Source organism: Phodopus roborovskii, unplaced genomic scaffold (assembly GCF_943737965.1).
Source record: "Phodopus roborovskii unplaced genomic scaffold, PHOROB, whole genome shotgun sequence".
Classification (NCBI taxonomy): Eukaryota; Metazoa; Chordata; class Mammalia; order Rodentia; family Cricetidae; genus Phodopus; species Phodopus roborovskii.
In genome coordinates this window covers 20,837,802-20,856,673 of record NW_026126540.1, presented here as the reverse complement: position 1 = coordinate 20,856,673, position 18,872 = coordinate 20,837,802, and the positions used below count along the sequence as shown (strand labels likewise).

At 50.4% G+C, this 18,872-nt stretch overlaps 1 protein-coding gene across 4 annotated transcripts in view; it reads left to right on the top strand.

Annotated features, from left to right (window-relative positions):
• Positions 1-18,872, top strand: part of Kirrel1 (kirre like nephrin family adhesion molecule 1) — a 1,148,154-nt gene that overhangs the window by 66,324 nt on the left and 1,062,958 nt on the right. For 3 of the 4 annotated variants that reach the window (XM_051199369.1, XM_051199366.1, XM_051199365.1), the window contains 12 exons: positions 6,227-6,391; positions 8,134-8,283; positions 11,594-11,751; positions 13,262-13,412; positions 13,965-14,070; positions 14,221-14,369; positions 14,555-14,682; positions 15,265-15,439; positions 15,520-15,620; positions 16,993-17,191; positions 18,318-18,425; positions 18,570-18,709. In XM_051199369.1, coding sequence (XP_051055326.1) covers positions 6,227-6,391; positions 8,134-8,283; positions 11,594-11,751; positions 13,262-13,412; positions 13,965-14,070; positions 14,221-14,369; positions 14,555-14,682; positions 15,265-15,439; positions 15,520-15,620; positions 16,993-17,191; positions 18,318-18,425; positions 18,570-18,709 — 1,730 coding nt within the window. The remainder of the gene's footprint in view (positions 1-6,226; positions 6,392-8,133; positions 8,284-11,593; positions 11,752-13,261; positions 13,413-13,964; positions 14,071-14,220; positions 14,370-14,554; positions 14,683-15,264; positions 15,440-15,519; positions 15,621-16,992; positions 17,192-18,317; positions 18,426-18,569; positions 18,710-18,872) is intronic. The other variant, XM_051199368.1, reaches the window with a different exon arrangement.

Sequence of the window (18,872 nt, the reverse complement as noted above, 5' to 3'; positions counted from 1 at the left end):
GGAGAGGGAAGACAGGAGAGAGAGGGACAGTGGAGTGGAGAGATTTAGTTCCATCTGAAAGCTGTCAGTGTGAATCAAAGGGGAGCCTTTGAACGGTAGCATGGTCTGGAGTGGTGAGCTCAGGGACTGTTTCAGCCCAGGGGGTTCATTACTGCTCTTTGATAAATCCAGGGAGACGCAGCTCAGCCCCCACCATCCGCCTCCCCTGCTGCTTAGCTCCCCGGCTTCTGTGTGCTTGGTTGGCCCCACTCTCTCTGTCCCTGGTTGGCCCCGTCAGGCTAAGCTCTGGGAACATGACCACCAGGGCATGAGCTCCGGAACAGGGAGCAGACTGGTGCCCATGGGCACAGACAGATGTGTCCTCACACGCAAGGATGCAGAAGGGGTGTTCACATGGGCAGGAAAATGAACACATGTGCTTGCTTGTCTCTGTCCATGTGTGACTGTATGAAGTTTATGACTGTAAGAAGTTATACACATGTCCATCATATCCTAGATTTAAGGGCCACTTCCTAATTCTCCATCAAAAAAACAGGGCTTGGGGCTAGGAGTGTGGTTCAGTGGTAGAACTTTGCCTAGCATGCCTGCATACTTGGGTTCAAAGCCCAGTGCCAGGAAAAAAAAATGCAACAACAAAAAGAGGTTTGACCTCTCTGTCCTTGCTAGGCTCAGCAGAAACGGGAGATTGGAAATGTGTTCATGAACAAAGACCGGCTTGGCCCTGGCCCCCAGTGCTGTGATGATAATGGAGAAAAGGGCTGAAGGACAGACCTGGGTCATAAAGAAGGGGAGAAGAATGTGTTAGAGGAGGGAATGAAGAGATAACATCAAGAGTGTAGAGGCCTGGGAACCAGCCATGCTACTGAGATAGCATTTGGGGAGAACTTGGTGTCTTCCAGGGCTTACTGTGTCCCAGCCTTAGCGTTATGTGGCACAGGAAGCTCCTTGGTGTCTCTGAGCTGTGATTTCTTATTATGAACAATAACTACCCCAGTGTCCTTGAGCTTTGGTGTCCTCAAGCTTGGCAAAAAACAGCACCAGTATGTCTATGTACATACAGCAGTAAGTCTTTCATATGCTGGACCTATTTACTAATATGTGCGCGCGCGCACACACACACACACACACACACCACTGGCAACCATTGGTGGTGTAAAGACTGGTATTTTGTTTGTCACTGAAACTCCCTGATCTCAGAACTACTCTGGTCCTGGGTACCACTCACTGTTCCCTCCACGCATTAACATCAAGCTTCTCCTGTGCTGATAGTAGCACGCCAGGCTGTGCGACAGGCTGTGGGGCCAAACCCCAGACTTTAGTACTGCTGTCTATCCAAGTGGTAAACAGGGTTGATATGGAAGTCTACATGGTAAAGTAGAAGTCAGAAATAGCTGGTGGGCAGAACTTAAGGCTACCAGTAGCTCTTGCTCAGGCTGAGGCATGAATCCAATTCATTTACGATACTGGATATTCCTAGAATGTGACAGAATACCAAGAATGGTGACTATGGAGCTGAGAAACCTGTTTTTATCTCATTTCTGCCAGACCATAATTCCCTTTCTTTAAAATGCAGGTAACAACTACCACTGTGTAGCGGATTATAATGCTAGGAACAATGTCTGTAAGACATCAGAGTGGCATGCAATCAGCATTTTATAATTGGAGGTATTTATTATTATGGAGCATTGCTAGGACTGAATGAACAGAAATGGTAAATCAAAACCTCTGTTCTCAGAGGCTCCCAGGAGAGCGGGGAGACAAAGCACACATGAGTAGTTTTTAATCCAAGGCAGGTTGTGCTGTGTGCTCTAACCAGAAGCCCAGACAACACTGGGAGAATAAAGGAAGGAACCATTTTGAGTCTGAGGCTGGAAGAGCTTTGTAGCTAGAAGTGGCGCTAAGGGTTGACAGTGAACTTGGAAGGAAGGCAATCTGGGAGCAAGGCAGAGCGATGATGGCAGGGGGTCAGGGTTCTCCAGCTCCCATACTCTTTAGGCTAGCAGGGATCTCAGAGCTCTGCAGTGTTCCTGCTGCCCTCCCAAGCTCTACCAGGGTCCTCTTACCTCTCCAGTGTGAATCTCTTCACCCTGCTCACTGTTGCCCTGAAGGAAAACCCCAGCTGAGTCTCAAGAAATCCCAGTGGAGATAGGAAAGAAAAGGTTGCTCAGACAGTGGGTACTTACTAGGTAACTCATTCTGAAGGAAAGGCTGAGCCAACCTCTCGCAGGCCTCCGGCCTCTCTGCTTTTGATCTCTCTTGATCTGTAGCTCTCTGCTGTCTTCCCTTCTACCTTGGTCCCTTTAGGACTCTACAGACATTTTTGTCTAAAGAGTCTTTCCTTGCTACTTTCTCTTCCTCCTTTGTGTGGATATCTGTCTTTGGCTCTGTTTCTCAGTGTTTGTCTCAGTGCCTCTGTTAACGTACCCTGGGGTATGTGTGTGCATGTGTGTGTGTGTGTGTGTGTGTGTGTGTGTGTGTGTGTGTCTGTCTGTCTGTCTGTCTGTCTGTCTGTCTGTCTTCATTGTGGCTGTCTCGCCTCACCTATGATGGAGACTGAAGATTGGGAGGGAGCAGGATCAAAGTGGGAATTCACTTTAAAACCCCACCAGAAGTGTGAGGCTGTGAGTTGATGCTGCAGCAGGTCTGTGCTCGCCTGTCTGTGGCCAGGCCCTTTCTGGTTCTTTCTCTGCATTGCTATATTGTGCTGCTTCTGTTTGTGGATGTGGATGAGGACATGTGCCCAGACATAAGGATGGGACTGAGATTGTTTTCCCTCTCAGTTCAGAGCCGGCTCCCCTAAGCTTAGCTGGAAGCACAGGTACGCAGGACGTCGGAGACATACTTGAGTGACCCCTTGCTAGGTCGCATGTTCTAGGTTACTGGCACCTTCTTGACACTACAAGACTTACCAATAGCTATGTCTCCTCACTAACTAGGAACACAAAGCACTTCTACCCTTCCTGCTCAAAGCTTTCCTGGCATTCTCCTCTACTGCCCCACTTCCCCTCATCGTCTGCATCAGAACCGTCTAGACTGAGCGTTACCCTTCCCAGCCCCATTTTTCAGGGTCCCCCCTCTCACAGGAGAGAGCACTCTATTCCTCCCACCTCTTACCGGTCTCAGTCTCACTTAGATGGGGCAGGGTGCGGGGAGAGAGCAGGGCTTCGCCTTCTCCTGAACAAGTTTCACAAGGTTGGACTTGGGTATTAGCTGCTGATAATCCAGCCATTAACAGACTTGCTTAGAACCCCTGTATGCCTGGCAGTCAGGCACTGGTGCCAAGTGATGGTGGCTTAGGGCTGTGAGTGACACAGTCCAGACTCAAAACGCTGTGCTGAGATAGGTGGGCAGTGTGGTCCTTCCCATGGCAGAAAAAAAGAGGTCAATAGATAGGCAGTGCAGAAGAGCCGTGGAAGACATCCCGGAAGAGGTGACTATCTGAATCCCAAAGAAGGGGTGCCGTTTTGCGGAGACCTGTGTGAGAACCGGAAGGGTGACCTATACCCAGCTTATATAGAGTTTAGAGAATGGAACTCAGTCAGATCAGACTGAGTTTTTCCTAATCCTGAGTTGACTTAAGTGTCACCCATGGCTTCTAGTCTCTCTCATGTGCTGTCTTGGCTGCAGGGCTATTTGGGAACATGGAATACTGCTTGGGACTTTGGTACAGAAAGTGATCTTCCCATGAATTCAAATTCAGAGAGCCCCTCACTTCCTTCATCGTCGGGCCCGCCCATCATTACTTCCATTCTGTTTCTAGACCAAATTACTTTAGCTTGGGCTAAATCAAAATTTATTTTACTTCAAAATTCACAGAAAATATGATACAGTACCCTTTTGTCACTTATTCTTAGGTTCCTGAAAGTGTCCCCGATGTGTACCTCTAGTTGTCTAACTGCTCAGGCATCATAGCTATTTAGTAGGTACATGCAAAGGACTTTGATAGGCCTAGCATCCACCTCACCACATTTGGCTTCACAACAGTCCAGGAAGTAGGCATATCATTCCCAAGTAAGAAAATGCAATTTGCAGGGTAACGTGGCCAGAGCCACCAGTTAGGAAGAGTTGCAGAGGGACCATGGAAACTTTAGTCTTCCCCTAAGCCAATTCTCCTAGTATTGGAGCAGAAAGGCTCTTTGGCAGTCTATTCCAGACTTGTCGTCTTACAATGAGCTCACTCCAGCAAGACCCTTGTCTCTGACTTCAGGTGCACCCCATTGCCATCCCACTGCAGGGTCATTCAGCTCCCCATTGCAACTAAACATGCAGCCAGATGCCCACTGTCCTCCGATACCAAGAAGAGGTCAGCCCTTGGGCTTCGTGTAGAAAAGCTATGACTATCGATCCAGGCTCTGATGTAAGCTCGTAGGCCACCCCATCACAAGTCCTTGACTTGGGCTCTAGGGGCCTCGAGGAAGAGAAACAGAGTTTGCTGCACATAGCTGCACTGAAGAACATGCAAGGGTATGAATAAATTTAAATAATAATGAGCGCAAATGCTTGAATTAATAACACTGGCTGCTCACCTGACCAATCCTTCCTGCAGGATCTCAGCACCTGCCATCCTTTTCTTCTTTAAGAGACAGGCTGGGGAATCGGGTCTGCAGAGTTGGGGAGCCACTTACAAAAAAAAAAAAAAACAGATAGCTGTTTCCCCACCTCCAGATCCAAAGAGCTGCATGGTGGCACTCACATTTAACCTGTGTCATAGTCTGACTGCCAGATCCCAGGAGACCCAGAAAGAGGAGAGAGCTCCATGCTTAGTGCTGTGAGAGAGAGAGGTTCCATTCTCAGGGCAGACACTTCCACCAGCAAGCTGCCTTCCATCTCCGGATGACAAAGACACGGGCATGATCCCTGACAGCTCTGGGCAGGAAAATCCTGTAGCTAGAGCTGCCACCGCAAGACTGAGTGATGGGACAGCCTGTGCTTATACAAGGGACTCTGGAACCGGCCTAGGAGGTTCCCCTGAATGGAGAATGGAGAAACAAATTTGGAAAGAAGGGGAGCAGTGGAACTGGACGGAAGAAAGGAGTGGGTGGACTAGGGACTCGGGGCTGGAGTGTTGCCCTGCGTCTGACCCCAGAGTAAGAAGGGAGAGGCCTAGACACTGAGTGAAAGGGAGGTCTTGACAGTAGGAGGATGAATTGGGAAGTTGGGTCTGGAAGGAACTGGATCGGGGAGGGGGTGTTGTGACTTCTATAGACTCAGTGTGCTGGAGGAAAGGGTGAGCCAGGAGTCTGAAGGTTGAAGAGAGCTTATTTCGGTGGCCTGGTGTGACCTGTTGGAGCTCTGGCAAGGAAGCCTCAGATTTAACCCTTTGCTGACCCCTCTTCAGTCCCTCTCCTTGCCTGGAGCCCAGTGCAGGAGGCTAACGCCCATTTCATGCTGTTCACAGTGTGCAGGCCTGCCCCACCACTGGGACCAGCCAGTGATGAAGCAAAGCTTGCTGGTGGGAGCAAGAGAGAAGAAATCTGCAATCCAATTCCCTACTCCATTTAGGCTCCACAATTAAAGGCAATTACTCTGCAGTTCTCTAATCAAATGCTCCCGGCCAAGCTGCCAGCCAGGCAGCCATGTGTAGCTCCTGAAGCTGGAGGGAGAAGAGAACAAAGTCCCACACTGTCTCAGCTCCCGTGATGCAAGAGGCTGTGTGCGTGCAGATGAATTGGTGTGTGCATCTCTGTGTTTCAGCCCTCGGGTCAAGGGTAAACACATGGAACAGAGCCAGTGTGCCAAGAAGCCAAGAAGTGCGTTCAGGGCTGTTTGGCTTTGGATATACTACCACCTTGGAATTGTCTATGTGCTCGATTGTCTACACTACGTGGGAAGGAAGGGATTGTGGCATAACAGTCACCTTTGTTATGAACGCATCACCCAAGAGTCTGAGAGTATAAGGGGAGGCTCAGATGCAGAAGAGGTTGCAAAAAACAAACAAACAAACAAACAAACAAAAGAAAAAGCCTTGGACCCAGATAGCAAGGGCTTGAGTCTAACCCTAGCTCTGCTGTTCATTCAGTGGGTGCAGTGGGTGGTCATTGGGTAAGTGATCTCTAAGCCCTCCAGAACCTTAGACCTGTCCCTGGGGCCCTGAAAGGGAGACTGAAGTAAAGAGAGCATGTGGTACCCTGTGGGGTAAGGCATGGCCTGGGTTGTAGGATAAGAGTGGAACCCTGCAAAGGGCCTTGATGGAGCCCTCCTCACGCCTCTTCTTACCCACTGCTAGTTTTCGCTTTGCCTGGGACCCAGACTCGCTTCAGCCAGGAGCCAGCTGATCAGACCGTGGTGGCTGGACAGCGGGCCGTGTTGCCATGTGTGCTCCTCAACTACTCTGGAATTGTACAATGGACAAAGGACGGCCTGGCTCTGGGCATGGGCCAGGGCCTCAAAGGTGAGTGCTGGGCTGGGACTGTACCTTTATCAGATTGCATGCTAACGTGTACAAGGCCTGGAGTTTGAGCCACACCACAGTAGGAAAAAAGAAGTGTGTGTGCGCGGCTGCTCAATCACCCAGCATCCGGAAATCCTAGTCCCTACTCTCAGCCTGGATCCCTGGATTTTGCTACCCATCCTTTCTTCTGTTCACAACTTCTGCCTGTTCACACTTTTACCCTGCACCTCTCTCCTTCCTCAGATTGTGGATTGGCTCAAGAAAGGTGGTGTGCAGACTGGGGGACCAAGAGAAACAGACCTTTACATTGAGAGCTGTAGACAAGTCGGGGAGATACCATGGGGTGCTGCAGTCAGGTCAAGCAGCAAAGCCCACCCCACGCCACGTGGGTGGTACACTCGGGAGCCGTCTACCCTTTCTCTTATTCTATTTTTGAAATCTTAATTACCCCAGGTCTCCCTTCTGTCTGCCCTTTGAGTACTTCATGCTTTTCTCTTCCCTCTACGTAGTCCACGTCTGCTTAGAGTCCAACCTTTTGCTTTTAACATCAGCCTTTCTTGTTTAATAATTCCATACACATTTGTTAAGCAAAGGCTATGTAACCAGTGCGGAAGAAAACATAAAGATTCAACCAGTGACGAAACCCCTAACACAGAGATAAAGAGTCAAGACACCTGGCTCTCCTTACACCTCGGCCACTTGCCCACTGAATGACTCGAGGGAAACCACTTTGCCTTGCTGTCCTTGCCTTGGTTAGCTGATTTGTGAAGCGGGTTTAACAGTCTCAGCCATCTGCCTTAGAAGTGTGCCCTTGGTTTTTGCACCACATAGCGGGCTGTGCTTTGTGAGATAACGTTGTTAGCTATGAAACGCCCCGATGATGCAAGTGGGTGGGGGACTGCACACTTCTGCTCTTGTTATTTTTGAGGGTGGTGAGATTATTTGCTGTGGGTCTAGGTTGAGGGAATCTGCACGGCACAATCTATAAAGGAAAGACATGAATTTGATGGATCTATTGTTGATGAGCGAGAAGATAAGAGAGATTGAGGTCAATAGATATGCAGTCAGAAGGATCCATAGCCTCTGAGGCAGGGGGGGGGGGTTGACGGGGAATGGCAGGAGGGAGAGGGCAGTGGGAAGGAGATGGCAGGTGTGTGAGTGGGAGTTACTGCGAGGCAGACTAGATGCAGAGGCCCTCCTTGTGTCTTTTGAAGGGAAGTAGAAATCTCATCTGGGTCCTCCTTGGAGGATCCAGCAAACCTTGCTCATTCTCCTTCCACAGCGGTGGTGAGTGGGGATGAGGCCTTGTGAGCCACACAGAGGTGCCCGGTAATTGCTGAGATGGCCGCACTTACCAGTGCCCACACGCTGTCTTCTCTCCGCTCTCCTGCCTGCTTGCCCGTTCTTTTCTTCCTCTCCCTTTGCTGTCATCATGAGAGACATTTACCTGCAAACAGCTATGGAGATTTCATCTGCTCCCCCCCCCCCTCTGTCTTTATTCCTCACCATCCCCTCCTGCTTTATAGTCCTAAGGTTATGGAATCTGTGCCAGGTGCTTCATAGTCTCGCCTGCCAGTGGTGCCCAGGAGAGAGCAGAGTGGGGAGAGCTGGCCTGGAATGGATGCAGCTTCTGCTTTGGGGAGGATCTGATCTGAGAAGATGATGAGCCCTGGCTGGAAGATGGCATGGTCCAGGCCTCAAGACTGGGTCTCATTCTGATCTTCCCCATTCTGTCTTTGCAGCCTGGCCACGGTACAGGGTCGTGGGCTCTGCCGATGCTGGACAATACAACTTGGAGATCACAGATGCCGAGCTCTCTGACGATGCTTCCTATGAGTGCCAGGCCACAGAGGCTGCCCTGCGCTCTCGGCGGGCCAAGCTCACCGTGCTCAGTAATGACTCCCAAGCTGTTTCTCCCCTCTCCTCTCCAGTTCCCTCTTCTATGTCCCAACCTTTTCCTCTCTTCCTGGTCTCACCTTTCCCCCTACTGTGTCTACTCTCCCTGGTTCTCTGGCAACAACTACTTACCTGAACTTCAGAAACTAAGTGAGTGGAACTAGAAAGGTGGCTCAGTCCTCAAGAGCATTTGCTATTTTTGCAGAAGATCTGGGTTCAGTACCTGGCACCCACATCTGGTGGTTTACAACCACTGATAACTCTAGTTCCAGGGGAATCTAATGCCTTCTTTTGGCTTCTGTAGCCACATGCACGTGTGTGATACACAGACAAGCAGGTGTGTTTATAGACACACTCATTCACACATGTGCACATCCCCTCCCCCCACGATATAAATTATACTTTTTTTAAAAAAACTAAAATCAGGTAAAGAGTCCCAGGCGGCTGAGCTGTGCCAGCCTTCACTGTGCATTATGGTCTCTGTAAGACTGATACCCTTTGCTCCCACCTCTGTCCAGATCACACTAGGAACCCAGAGCTTTATGTGAAATACAGCTGTGGAGTCAGGGCCCTCTGCACTGAGGATATGGTGAAGGAGGCACAGCCCACACTTTTCCTGATTGTTTAGGGACCTTTCCTTGTTCCTCTCCATCACCCTGCTGCCCCTGAACCCCAGACCTTCTCCCTGCCTGGCTGTCCCTTTCCTCAGCATGAGCTTGGGGGGCTGGACCCAGGGGTGAGACTGTCTGCAGCCTGAGTGGCGTGATGGCTGAGCTCCCCACAGAAACCCAGAGGGGGACAGAGTAGATGTCGCTGTGGCATCCTTGGGCCATCTGAGCAATGAGAAGACTGCCCTCCACCAGAACAAGTGAAGCCAGCAGTGCCCACCTTCAGGTCTTAAGCCCCCAGCTCTGGCTCCCTTTCCCTTTCCTCTGGCTGCCACCTCTCATCCTTGCCCTCCCTCCAAAATGAAGCCATTGAAGTGGGGAGAAGGGAACTAAGATAAGTGAGTCTGTCTCCCAAACTCCTTCCTATGTGGGGGAGGGGGGAGGGGGGGCTCCTAGCAATGGAAAGAGCTCTAGGCTGCTGAGAGTTCAAAGGCCTGGGTTCAGGTTGTGCCTTGGTCATTTTTGTACTGGGATCCTTATCACTGACATCATCAGGCTACCAACCTGCCCTTCCTTCCTTCCTTTTCTCCTTCCTTCTTCCTGAGATTTAATATTTTATATTGAGGATTAAATGAAGTCATATGTACAGGTGCTTTAGTGAACAGGCGGTTCACTTTGGGGAAATGGTAGAAATTGCTGTCAATTGGTTTATGGTTTACAATTGACAGTTGGCTTCAAAGACTTTGAGAAATTCTAGAGAAATGTGGGTTGGTGACAGATGGTCTTTGCCTGCGTGGAGGGGACAGAAACATGACAAAGGCAGAAAGACCAGTGGGAAGAAATGCTTTGCTCTCCTTGTAGCAGGGACCCAACATCCTGGGCATCTAGAGGCTCAGTTCAACAGTGTGGCGGGAAGGTACAACTGTAGAGGGCCGGGAAGAGCGGAAGACCCTCCCTCCACATTTCTTTAATTCTCAGGTTTCTCCCACTTATAACCACACCCTGCCCTATGAATGGGATTGTATATCCCAGCGAGCAGGGAAGGGGTGGGAGAACCAGGATTGAGAGAGTAATTAGGTGGGCAGAAGCAGAGCCCTTTCATCACAGTAAAAGTGGTACATTTTACACATCACGAGTACCCTGCCGGTGTGCAGCCCCACACAGACCTCACACACAGGCTCGGTGAAGGGACTTCGTTAGGTCTCTGAGGGAGAAAGAGACTCGGCGCCTTTCAGGGCTCAACCGAGACCACGGGACAGTAAAGGAAGGCGGCAGGACTTGAAGGACACTGATCTAAATTCCATCCCTTCTGCACTCCGCCACTTCACACGCACAAATCGAACAGAAAGCTGTGTCAGCAACTGCACCTCCAGCACAGACCTTCATTCTCCCACGCCCTGACAGCCCTGTCTGCCTCCAGCTCCATGGACCTCCCAAGGTCTCCCCGTGAAGGTCTCCCCACCACGGTCTTCTCTACAAGTTTCCTCTTCCCAGAAAGAAAGAAAATCAAATCCTTGCTCATTTCTGTCTATTGATGGTGGAGTGGACATAGATGATTATCAAAAATCTTTCTGCCTTTATCCCCTCAATGTCCAGTTCAGCCAATAGCTAAGGGCTTGCTGTTCAGCCTGCTGACTAGACACTACTGGTGTAACAGTTAATAGGAAGAAATGGAGACAATGTAACAAGCCTCTAATCCCCTACGCTTGGGAGGTAGAGGTGAGGGAATCATGGATTCAGTGCCAGCCTAGACTGCATAGTAAGTCTTAAGTAAACAAATATTTTGTTTTAAAAAAGAAGAACTTCTGTCCTCGGGGAACTTAGCCCCTTGGCCTTGAGGAACTCAGGATCTGGCTCACCTTAACATTTAGAAGCCTGTGGCTGTGGTATAAGGGAAAGTACCTTATTTCTTAAAACCAGATGTATAGCAGCTAACTCAGTTCCCTAAGCACATAGCAAAGGCCTGTTTTAGCTGCTCATTAGGCAGTGAAGACTATTTTTAAATGCCAGTGAGAGACCGAGACCTGCTTTTTCCAAGAAGATTGAGGCAGGGAGAGACAGTCACCAACAGTAACCACTGGGCAGACGACACTCAGAGCTGAGAACTGCCACACGGAGCTCTCCGCATCACCCGGGATTTGACCGGGGTGGTAACTTCTCCACAGCTGCTCTGAGAGAGCTGTAGTAGCAAAGGGGTAAGGGCCTGCGGGTGTGGCTTGTGGACCCTAAAACAGGAGACTGAAGGAATTCATCCCACAGAGAACTGTCTAAGCAGAACAGCACAGTATTAACTGCTATGGAGAAAATAACCTGCTAAAGGTGTAATGATAGAGTTGCCCATCTGGCCATTCCAGGCAGAGAAGCAGATGGAAGGGATAGATGTAAGGGATCCTGTGAAAGATGCCCTCCTTCCCTGGGGCGTGATCTGAGATAGCCTTCCATCGAAGTAAGTACCCCTGAGCAGCAGTGGTGAGTACAGTATCAGACAATAATAGTGACTACGAAAGAGCAGCTGGCGGGCTGAGAAAGCTTGTGGGCTGAGTGACGCCTCCTCGGAAGCACTGTATAAGTGACTGTAAGTTGGGCTAGAGTAGCATTGCCCGGCTTAGAGGGACCCATACAGATGGAAGGGCACCTCCGTGGCAGGGGGCACAGTTGGCTGCATCCTGAGCTGATTTTGTTCTCCTCTTCCCTCCAGTTCCTCCAGAGGACACAAGGATTGATGGGGGTCCTGTGATTCTGCTGCAAGCAGGCACCCCCCACAACCTCACATGCAGAGCCTTTAATGCCAAGCCTGCTGCCACCATCATTTGGTTCCGGGATGGGACACAGCAGGAGGGGGCTGTGGCTAGCACGGTGAGAACCTGCCTTCTTCCCTGACCTCTCTTAGACCCAGCTCCAGGTTATCTTTCCTTTCCTAAAGGGAACGGACTCCAGGGTCACTGTGCCATTCTATAAGTACTTCCTGTGTGCTAGCTACTTTGTGGGCAGTTTCTCCTCAACCTCAGTAGAGTCCCATAAAGTAGGCATTACATCCAACTTACAAAGGGAGAAAGTAATGGTCAGAGAAGTCGAATGCCTGGCCCAAAGTCACACAGAGAGTAAGCAGCAGAGTTGGCATTCTGAACCCGAGCCTGGCTGCCCTGTTGATCTCTTTAGCCCTCTTCCTTCAGCACAGCTAAGAGCTGTGCAAGCCAGGTTGTTGTGCACATTCTCAGATGGGGAAGGCAGGACAGTGAAAGGCATCAAGTGACTTACCCGGAATCACATGGCAGAGCTGACGGCGGTGGAACCCAGAACTTGCACTTGAGGAACATTCCATCCATTCTGCCAGTGTGGCCAGCATGTACACCTAGCCCTGTGCCAGTGGGGAGAGAAACTGCCCCGTGTTCCTGGAGTGTGAGGAGGCAGAGCTTGGGTTCTGGCTTTAGCTCTTAGTGACCTCTGTAGCCTTGGGCAAATCTCTCCTTCATGGACTCAGTACCACCATTTGATAAATGATTATTTGGCCCCAATGGGGCCTAGCATTTTTACCACCAAACCTGTTGTTTTCCTTCTGGGGGGAAGGGCTACATCTTTTAAATTATCTCGGCAGCCAGACAAGGTCATTTGTTAACACCATTTGTTGCCTGCTCGTCTCCTTTGCTTTTCCACTTACAACTATGGAGCTCCAAAATATCCCTGTGTTTTGCATCAGTTGGGTGGTGCATTGGTCCTATAAAGATGCATGCATGGCTGTCTGAATGAGAGGCCTTGTTCTTGTCCATCGTGTGGTTTCCTCAGGAAGGTGACAATATAGGAAACAGCTGGGCATGTCACTGAGCCAGTGAGTATTTGAGCTGGCGAATCTGGCCCTGCACTTAGTGTCACCACTGTAACATACGGTGCCTAAGGCCAGATGTAAGACACTAACTGTAAACGGTGCCAGTTCATGCAGGAGAGAGCCCAGAGGTCTGGGCTGGCCTGGGAAGGCTTTCTAGAAGAGGAAGAACTTAACAGTGTGCTTAGAGAATTCCAGGAATAAGGCTCGGTTGCATAGAGGGAAATTACACTGCAGAGATTGAATGTTCATGTGCACCACACAATCCCGTTAGTAGCAAGATATCAATATTGATGTGTCTGTTATAATGAGTTTTCCACACTATTGTAAGATGTAATAATGAGGGATGCCGTGGTTGAGAGGGAAACTACTTCCTGTTCGATTTTCCAGTAAATTTCAGAGAGCTGTTTAAAATAAACTACTTCTTTAACATGTGAAGACGTTGGAACGGGAAGGAGCTGCACTACAAATGTCTATCCTTCAGTTGTCTTCTCTGAGGGCAGAGGAGAGGGCTTTAGTCTTGACTCTGTCTTCCCCTCTGCCCAGGAACTGCTGAAGGATGGGAAACGGGAGACTACAATCAGCCAGCTGCTCATTCACCCCACAGACCTAGACATCGGCCGTGTATTCACCTGTCGAAGCATGAATGAGGCCATCCCCAATGGCAAGGAGACGTCCATTGAGCTTGATGTACACCGTGAGTAGTAGTGGGTAGGGAGGGTACTGGGGGGCGGGGGCAGAACACAGGCAGTTTTAGAAGCACAGAATGAGAATCCTAGAAGCCCAGGACCAATGCTTTCACCTTAGTTCCCTGTTTGATCCACGGACAATAATGAGTGGTACGTGGAACACTGAGTAGAGTAACATTCTGCTTACTGAGGCTGTGAGTGTTAAAGAAGTTATAGCAGAAGAGCATCTAGCATGGCTAGAGCATGCCTTCCTGGCAGATGTTCCATGCATCCCTTCTAGTCCCAGATGCCCTTAGTCTATCCCTTACCATAACCTAAACTAACCCACAGTGGCACCTAGTGGCAATATTGAGCCATTACATCTGTTGAATAATTGGTTTCCACGGTTATCATTCTTGGCCAGAGCCCTTGGAAAGACTATTAGAAAGAGGGTGATACCTGATGTTTTGTAAACTTGAATCCTCATTTCACATCAAAGTGGTATGAGTACATCTATTACAGAGGGAAAGAGAGAAACACAGGACAGAAAGGACCTTGACTTCCTCTCTCCTACTTTGCAGATCCTCCTACAGTGACTCTGTCCATTGAGCCCCAGACAGTGCAGGAGGGCGAGCGAGTCATCTTTACCTGCCAGGCCACAGCCAACCCTGAGATCTTGGGCTACAGGTGAAGGGTTTGGGGGTGCATGCCAGTGATAGAGGGCCCTTGAGACTGGTGTGGCGGCGGTGGTGGAGTCACCGGGGAGGCCACTGTCCCTGAGTGTAGTCGAAAGAGTCCCAAGTGCTGGTCTCACGTCTGTGACGCCTCATCCTCTAGGTGGGCCAAAGGGGGGTTCTTGATTGAAGACGCCCACGAGAGTCGCTATGAGACAAATGTTGATTATTCCTTCTTCACGGAGCCCGTGTCTTGTGAGGTCCACAACAAAGTGGGGAGCACCAACGTCAGCACTTTAGTGAATGTTCACTGTGAGTAGCTGGAAGGCCGGGGCGGGGACAGAGCAGGGCCTTCAAAGGGGGGTGGGGAGCCCCACCGAACTGGAGAGACAGGAGTCATCCCGGGGAGGGAGTGGACAAGAACAGAAGGAAAGGGGCAGATTGCCGTCGACTCGCAGGTCCTTGCGACTCTAACCAGCCACTTCTCTCTCCTTCAGTCGCGCCCCGGATTGTGGTTGACCCAAAGCCCACAACCACAGACATTGGCTCTGACGTGACCCTCACCTGTGTCTGGGTTGGGAATCCCCCCCTCACCCTCACCTGGACCAAGAAGGACTCAAACATGGTAAACCTCTCCCTGCCCGTGCTGAGTGCTGGGAGGAAGGGACACAGCCATCGAGGTGCAGTGAAGACAGAGGGAAGGCTCAGAATTGTTTTGTCAGATCCAAATTGAAGCACGTCTAGGGTCTTGGGGTTTGGGAGAAAAGGGAACACTTGCAACCGAGCTGTTCCCTCTTGGACTTTGGTTGAAGAGGATGAAGGGAGCAGGTGGTACCTGCAGTAGTGGGGGGGGGGGTCCGGTGCATTGATGGTGCACAGGGCGGTGGTGAAGTATACAGTTCCGAAGACTCGTATTGTATTAGACAGCCCCAGCTAGAATTGTAAAGAGGAATTTCAGAATAGACTGTCTTACCTGGCTTAGTAATACAAGCATGGGAACAGATCATCAGAAAGGACTGTATTCTTTTACATTTGCTGTAGCCAGCATCTGCCCACTCTTGTACAAATGGTGCCCTTATTGTCAGCATGCTTAGAGTCAGGGGATGGATCAACCAGACTCAGGAATCCATTTACCTTCTGGGAATTCACTTGTGACCCTTCGTGCTTTCTTTCCCATGCCTCTGATGCGGGGCCCTCACCGACCTAGGGGCCCAGGCGTCCTGGCTCCCCACCCGAGGCTAATCTCTCTGCCCAGGTCCTGAGTAACAGCAATCAGCTGTTGCTGAAGTCAGTGACCCAGGCAGATGCTGGCACCTACACCTGCCGGGCCATCGTGCCCCGAATCGGAGTAGCTGAGCGAGAGGTACCACTTTATGTAAATGGTGAGTGCCCTGGGTGGGTGAGACCTGGGGGACAAGCATTAAAACTCCTGCCTGGCCTGACTGTGTCTTCCTGCCTGTAGGACCCCCTATTATCTCAAGCGAGGCAGTGCAGTTTGCTGTGCGGGGTGACGGTGGCAAAGTGGAGTGCTTCATCGGGAGTACCCCACCTCCGGATCGGATTGTGAGTGCTGGTCAAGCTTGACTGGCAGCCCTGGGGTGTCACACCTGTCCTGCTTCCCTCTCCTCTTCTGGCCTGCAGCTTCCATCTCCCCACCCTTCTCTGGTCTTGCAATCCTCTGACTTTTTAGTTTCTGTATCATTTTACCTGTTCACATTCTACCTCCTCCCTTACTTGTGTGGCCCTGAACAGATCAGTGTTTTGGACCTCAGTCCCTCATCCTCGAAGGGGAGCCCGTGTCCCTATATATAAGTCATTCCAGCCGCCGTTGTAAAGAACCAAGTTCCTTGGAGTCGGGGGCCAGTAGGTTCCTCTCGTTCCTGGTGAAGGTCCTTTCTCTGTCTTCCCTCATCTTCCACCCTGACTATACCTCCTCCAGTTTTACTTTGTGCCTTCCCCTCCCCTCTTCCCTCCTTCTAGCAGCCCTCCCCATCACTTCTCCCTCCCATCTGTCCCCACTCTCTTGTCAGTCTTCCTGTTTGCCTTCCACCAGTCCCTGACCATTCCTTGATCTTTTCTTCACTCCCCTGTACCATAAACAATTAATTCCTCCTGTGGCCACTAACCATCAAAACCCTCATCACATTTAATGACCATTTGGCTAACTCCAGGGCTGCCCAGGGATACTTCATTACCACAGCTGCCTAGGCAGAAGACGGTTTGGCTCCCAGGAGGTTTGCCTCATAGAGCTGGGAGGGCTGATGCCTGGAAAGGAGCCAGCACTCAGCTGCTCTTCTGCCTTAGCCTCCCCTCTGCCACGAGCACACACAGTTGGGAATGCCGCGGCTGGGGCGGTCAGGGATGGAGGGCCTGGGGGACACCCCTCTTGACTCCCTGCTCATAATTAAGAGCAGCCAGATGCATCTCCAGAGAGCCAAGCAGGTTTCTGTGGGTTGATTAATGGTGAGGCTGGTAAGATAGACTAGTCAGGGAAAACATGACCACACAGCTGGTCTGGAGTGGGAGGTATAGGAACTAAACTCCCTGAAATACCCAAGATCCAAATATTGGTTCACTAGCTGCCTCCACATCACAAAATACCACAGTGTCAGACTTACAGCATGGGACCACAGCAGAGGTCGGTTCCTGCATCTCTCCCCTATATTCACACTTGGAGCATAAGTCTCAAGGTAGTAGTTTTTAAAGTCTCTCTAGAGAAATCTCATGTCTATTGTGTGGGAGCCACAGCCTCTGGAGCTGGAGTGGAAGTTCAGTGTCAAGGATTTGTGGCAGTTGGTGTGACACAGGTTGTTCGAGGTGAAGGTTTGTCGGGCCTGGGGACAGCGCATGTGCTGGGGTAAGGCTACCTAAGAGTGTAGCATGTGCGTCTTATATGTGCGCTTTTCTTCCGTTCACCATGCCTTCCCCACACCAGGCATGGGCGTGGAAGGAGAACTTCCTGGAGGTGGGGACCCTGGAACGTTACACCGTGGAGAGGACCAACTCAGGAAGTGGTGTGCTGTCCACACTCACCATCAACAACGTCATGGAGGCTGACTTCCAGACCCACTACAACTGCACTGCCTGGAACAGTTTCGGGCCAGGCACTGCCATCATCCAGCTAGAAGAACGAGGTCAGCCACATGGACCACTCAGGATAGCCTGAAGTTTCATCTTCTCTCTCTCTGGCCTCTCTGCCAGAAGCTGACTTTAGTGCTCAACTAATTAATCAGCTACAGAAATGTTCCTTGAACATCTTTACATGTCAGCTCTGAAGGAAGGGTTGCAGGTGTGAACACGGCATCATCTCAGCCCACAAGAAACTTCCACCTTAGTGGGAAAACTTAGTAGAAACAAATTAATTTATACAGGGAAAAAGTAAACGCTGTGTGTAACAGATTAACACTACCTATGCCGCTGAGTTGCTGAGAGGATTGAATGGGGGATATTTGTAAAATTCAGAGGTTCCCCTACCCCTTCAAGCAGTCTTGGTTTTATAGAAGAGACGTATTCTCTCCAGGTACCTTTGGCAAGATGAAGGAAGCATCTAAACTTTAACAGAGATGTTTGGTGAAGGAAAAATAGCATTTGTTTTTGAGAACTAGTCATTGAAAAGGGAGCTATAGGGAACCTGAGGGACCCTTGGGAAATGTCTGGGAAAGTCCATAGTTCAGGGTTAGTTAAAGATACCTGCAGAGAGGGTATGAGAAATGGAGAAGGGTAATGTGGGAAGGATCTTACAGGGGCAGAGCCATAGCCAGAGTCTGGATCCAACTAGTAATTCCAGAAAGAGAGAGAAGGCCAAAGGAAGAATTCTTGGGCTTGTTACCAGCTAAGAGAGGCAGGGGCATTAAAGTGGGCCATGCAGATGGAGTGGTTTTGCAGGCAAGAAATGTCATAGAGGAGGTTGAAACAGACATGGCAGACTGGAATTTGGAGAGAGCTGACTTCAGACAAAAGCCCAGCTCAGGAAGCAGGGACCAAGCTTCATGGGTAGGTGGGTCAAATAGAGGGGGAAAAAAGCTCTGAGGCAAACTGATGGCAGGGATGGAACTCTGCCCTGACATCAACCCTGGTCAAGAGAAAGCACAGATCTCATTCCAAGCTCAGCGCAGATCTTCTCCAGTGTGGCCTGGACCTAGATAGCCACACGGCCCAGCTCAGGCAAAACTCAGCTTTGTACATATCTAGAGTTGTCACTGTATCTTGTGGCCAAGTCTTCAGGTCCATCCTCACTCCTCTTCCTCCCCTTATTTATAGAAGTGTTACCTGTGGGCATCATTGCTGGGGCCACCATTGGTGCAGGCATCCTGGTCATCTTCTTCTTTGTTGCCTTAGTATTCTTCCTCTACCGGCGCCGCAAAGGCAGTGAGTACAGGCGCTGTGCAGCCACAACAAACCCTTCATCCCGCAACCTTACCCTTCAGGGTCACATCAAGGGGTGGGGGCTAGAAGCCAATGCAGCAGAGACTAGTAGGAAGCACCCGACCCAACTCTACCTCTCTGTCTTAGGTCGAAAGGATGTGACCTTGAGGAAGCTGGACATCAAGGTAGAGACGGTGAATCGGGAGCCACTCACAATGCATTCTGACCGGGAGGATGATACCGCCAGTATATCCACTGCAACTCGGGTCATGAAGGCCATCTACTCGGTGAGGATCACGCTTCTCACTGGCCTAGGCTCTTCACAGTGCTAAGGCCAGCTCCACCGGTTTTTAATAGCTCCTGTCACCCCTTCTTCTGCAGTGAGTTTAATCTGTTCCTGCCACCCCAAGTCCTATGTACCAACCTGCTCACCAGTAGTCACACTTACTT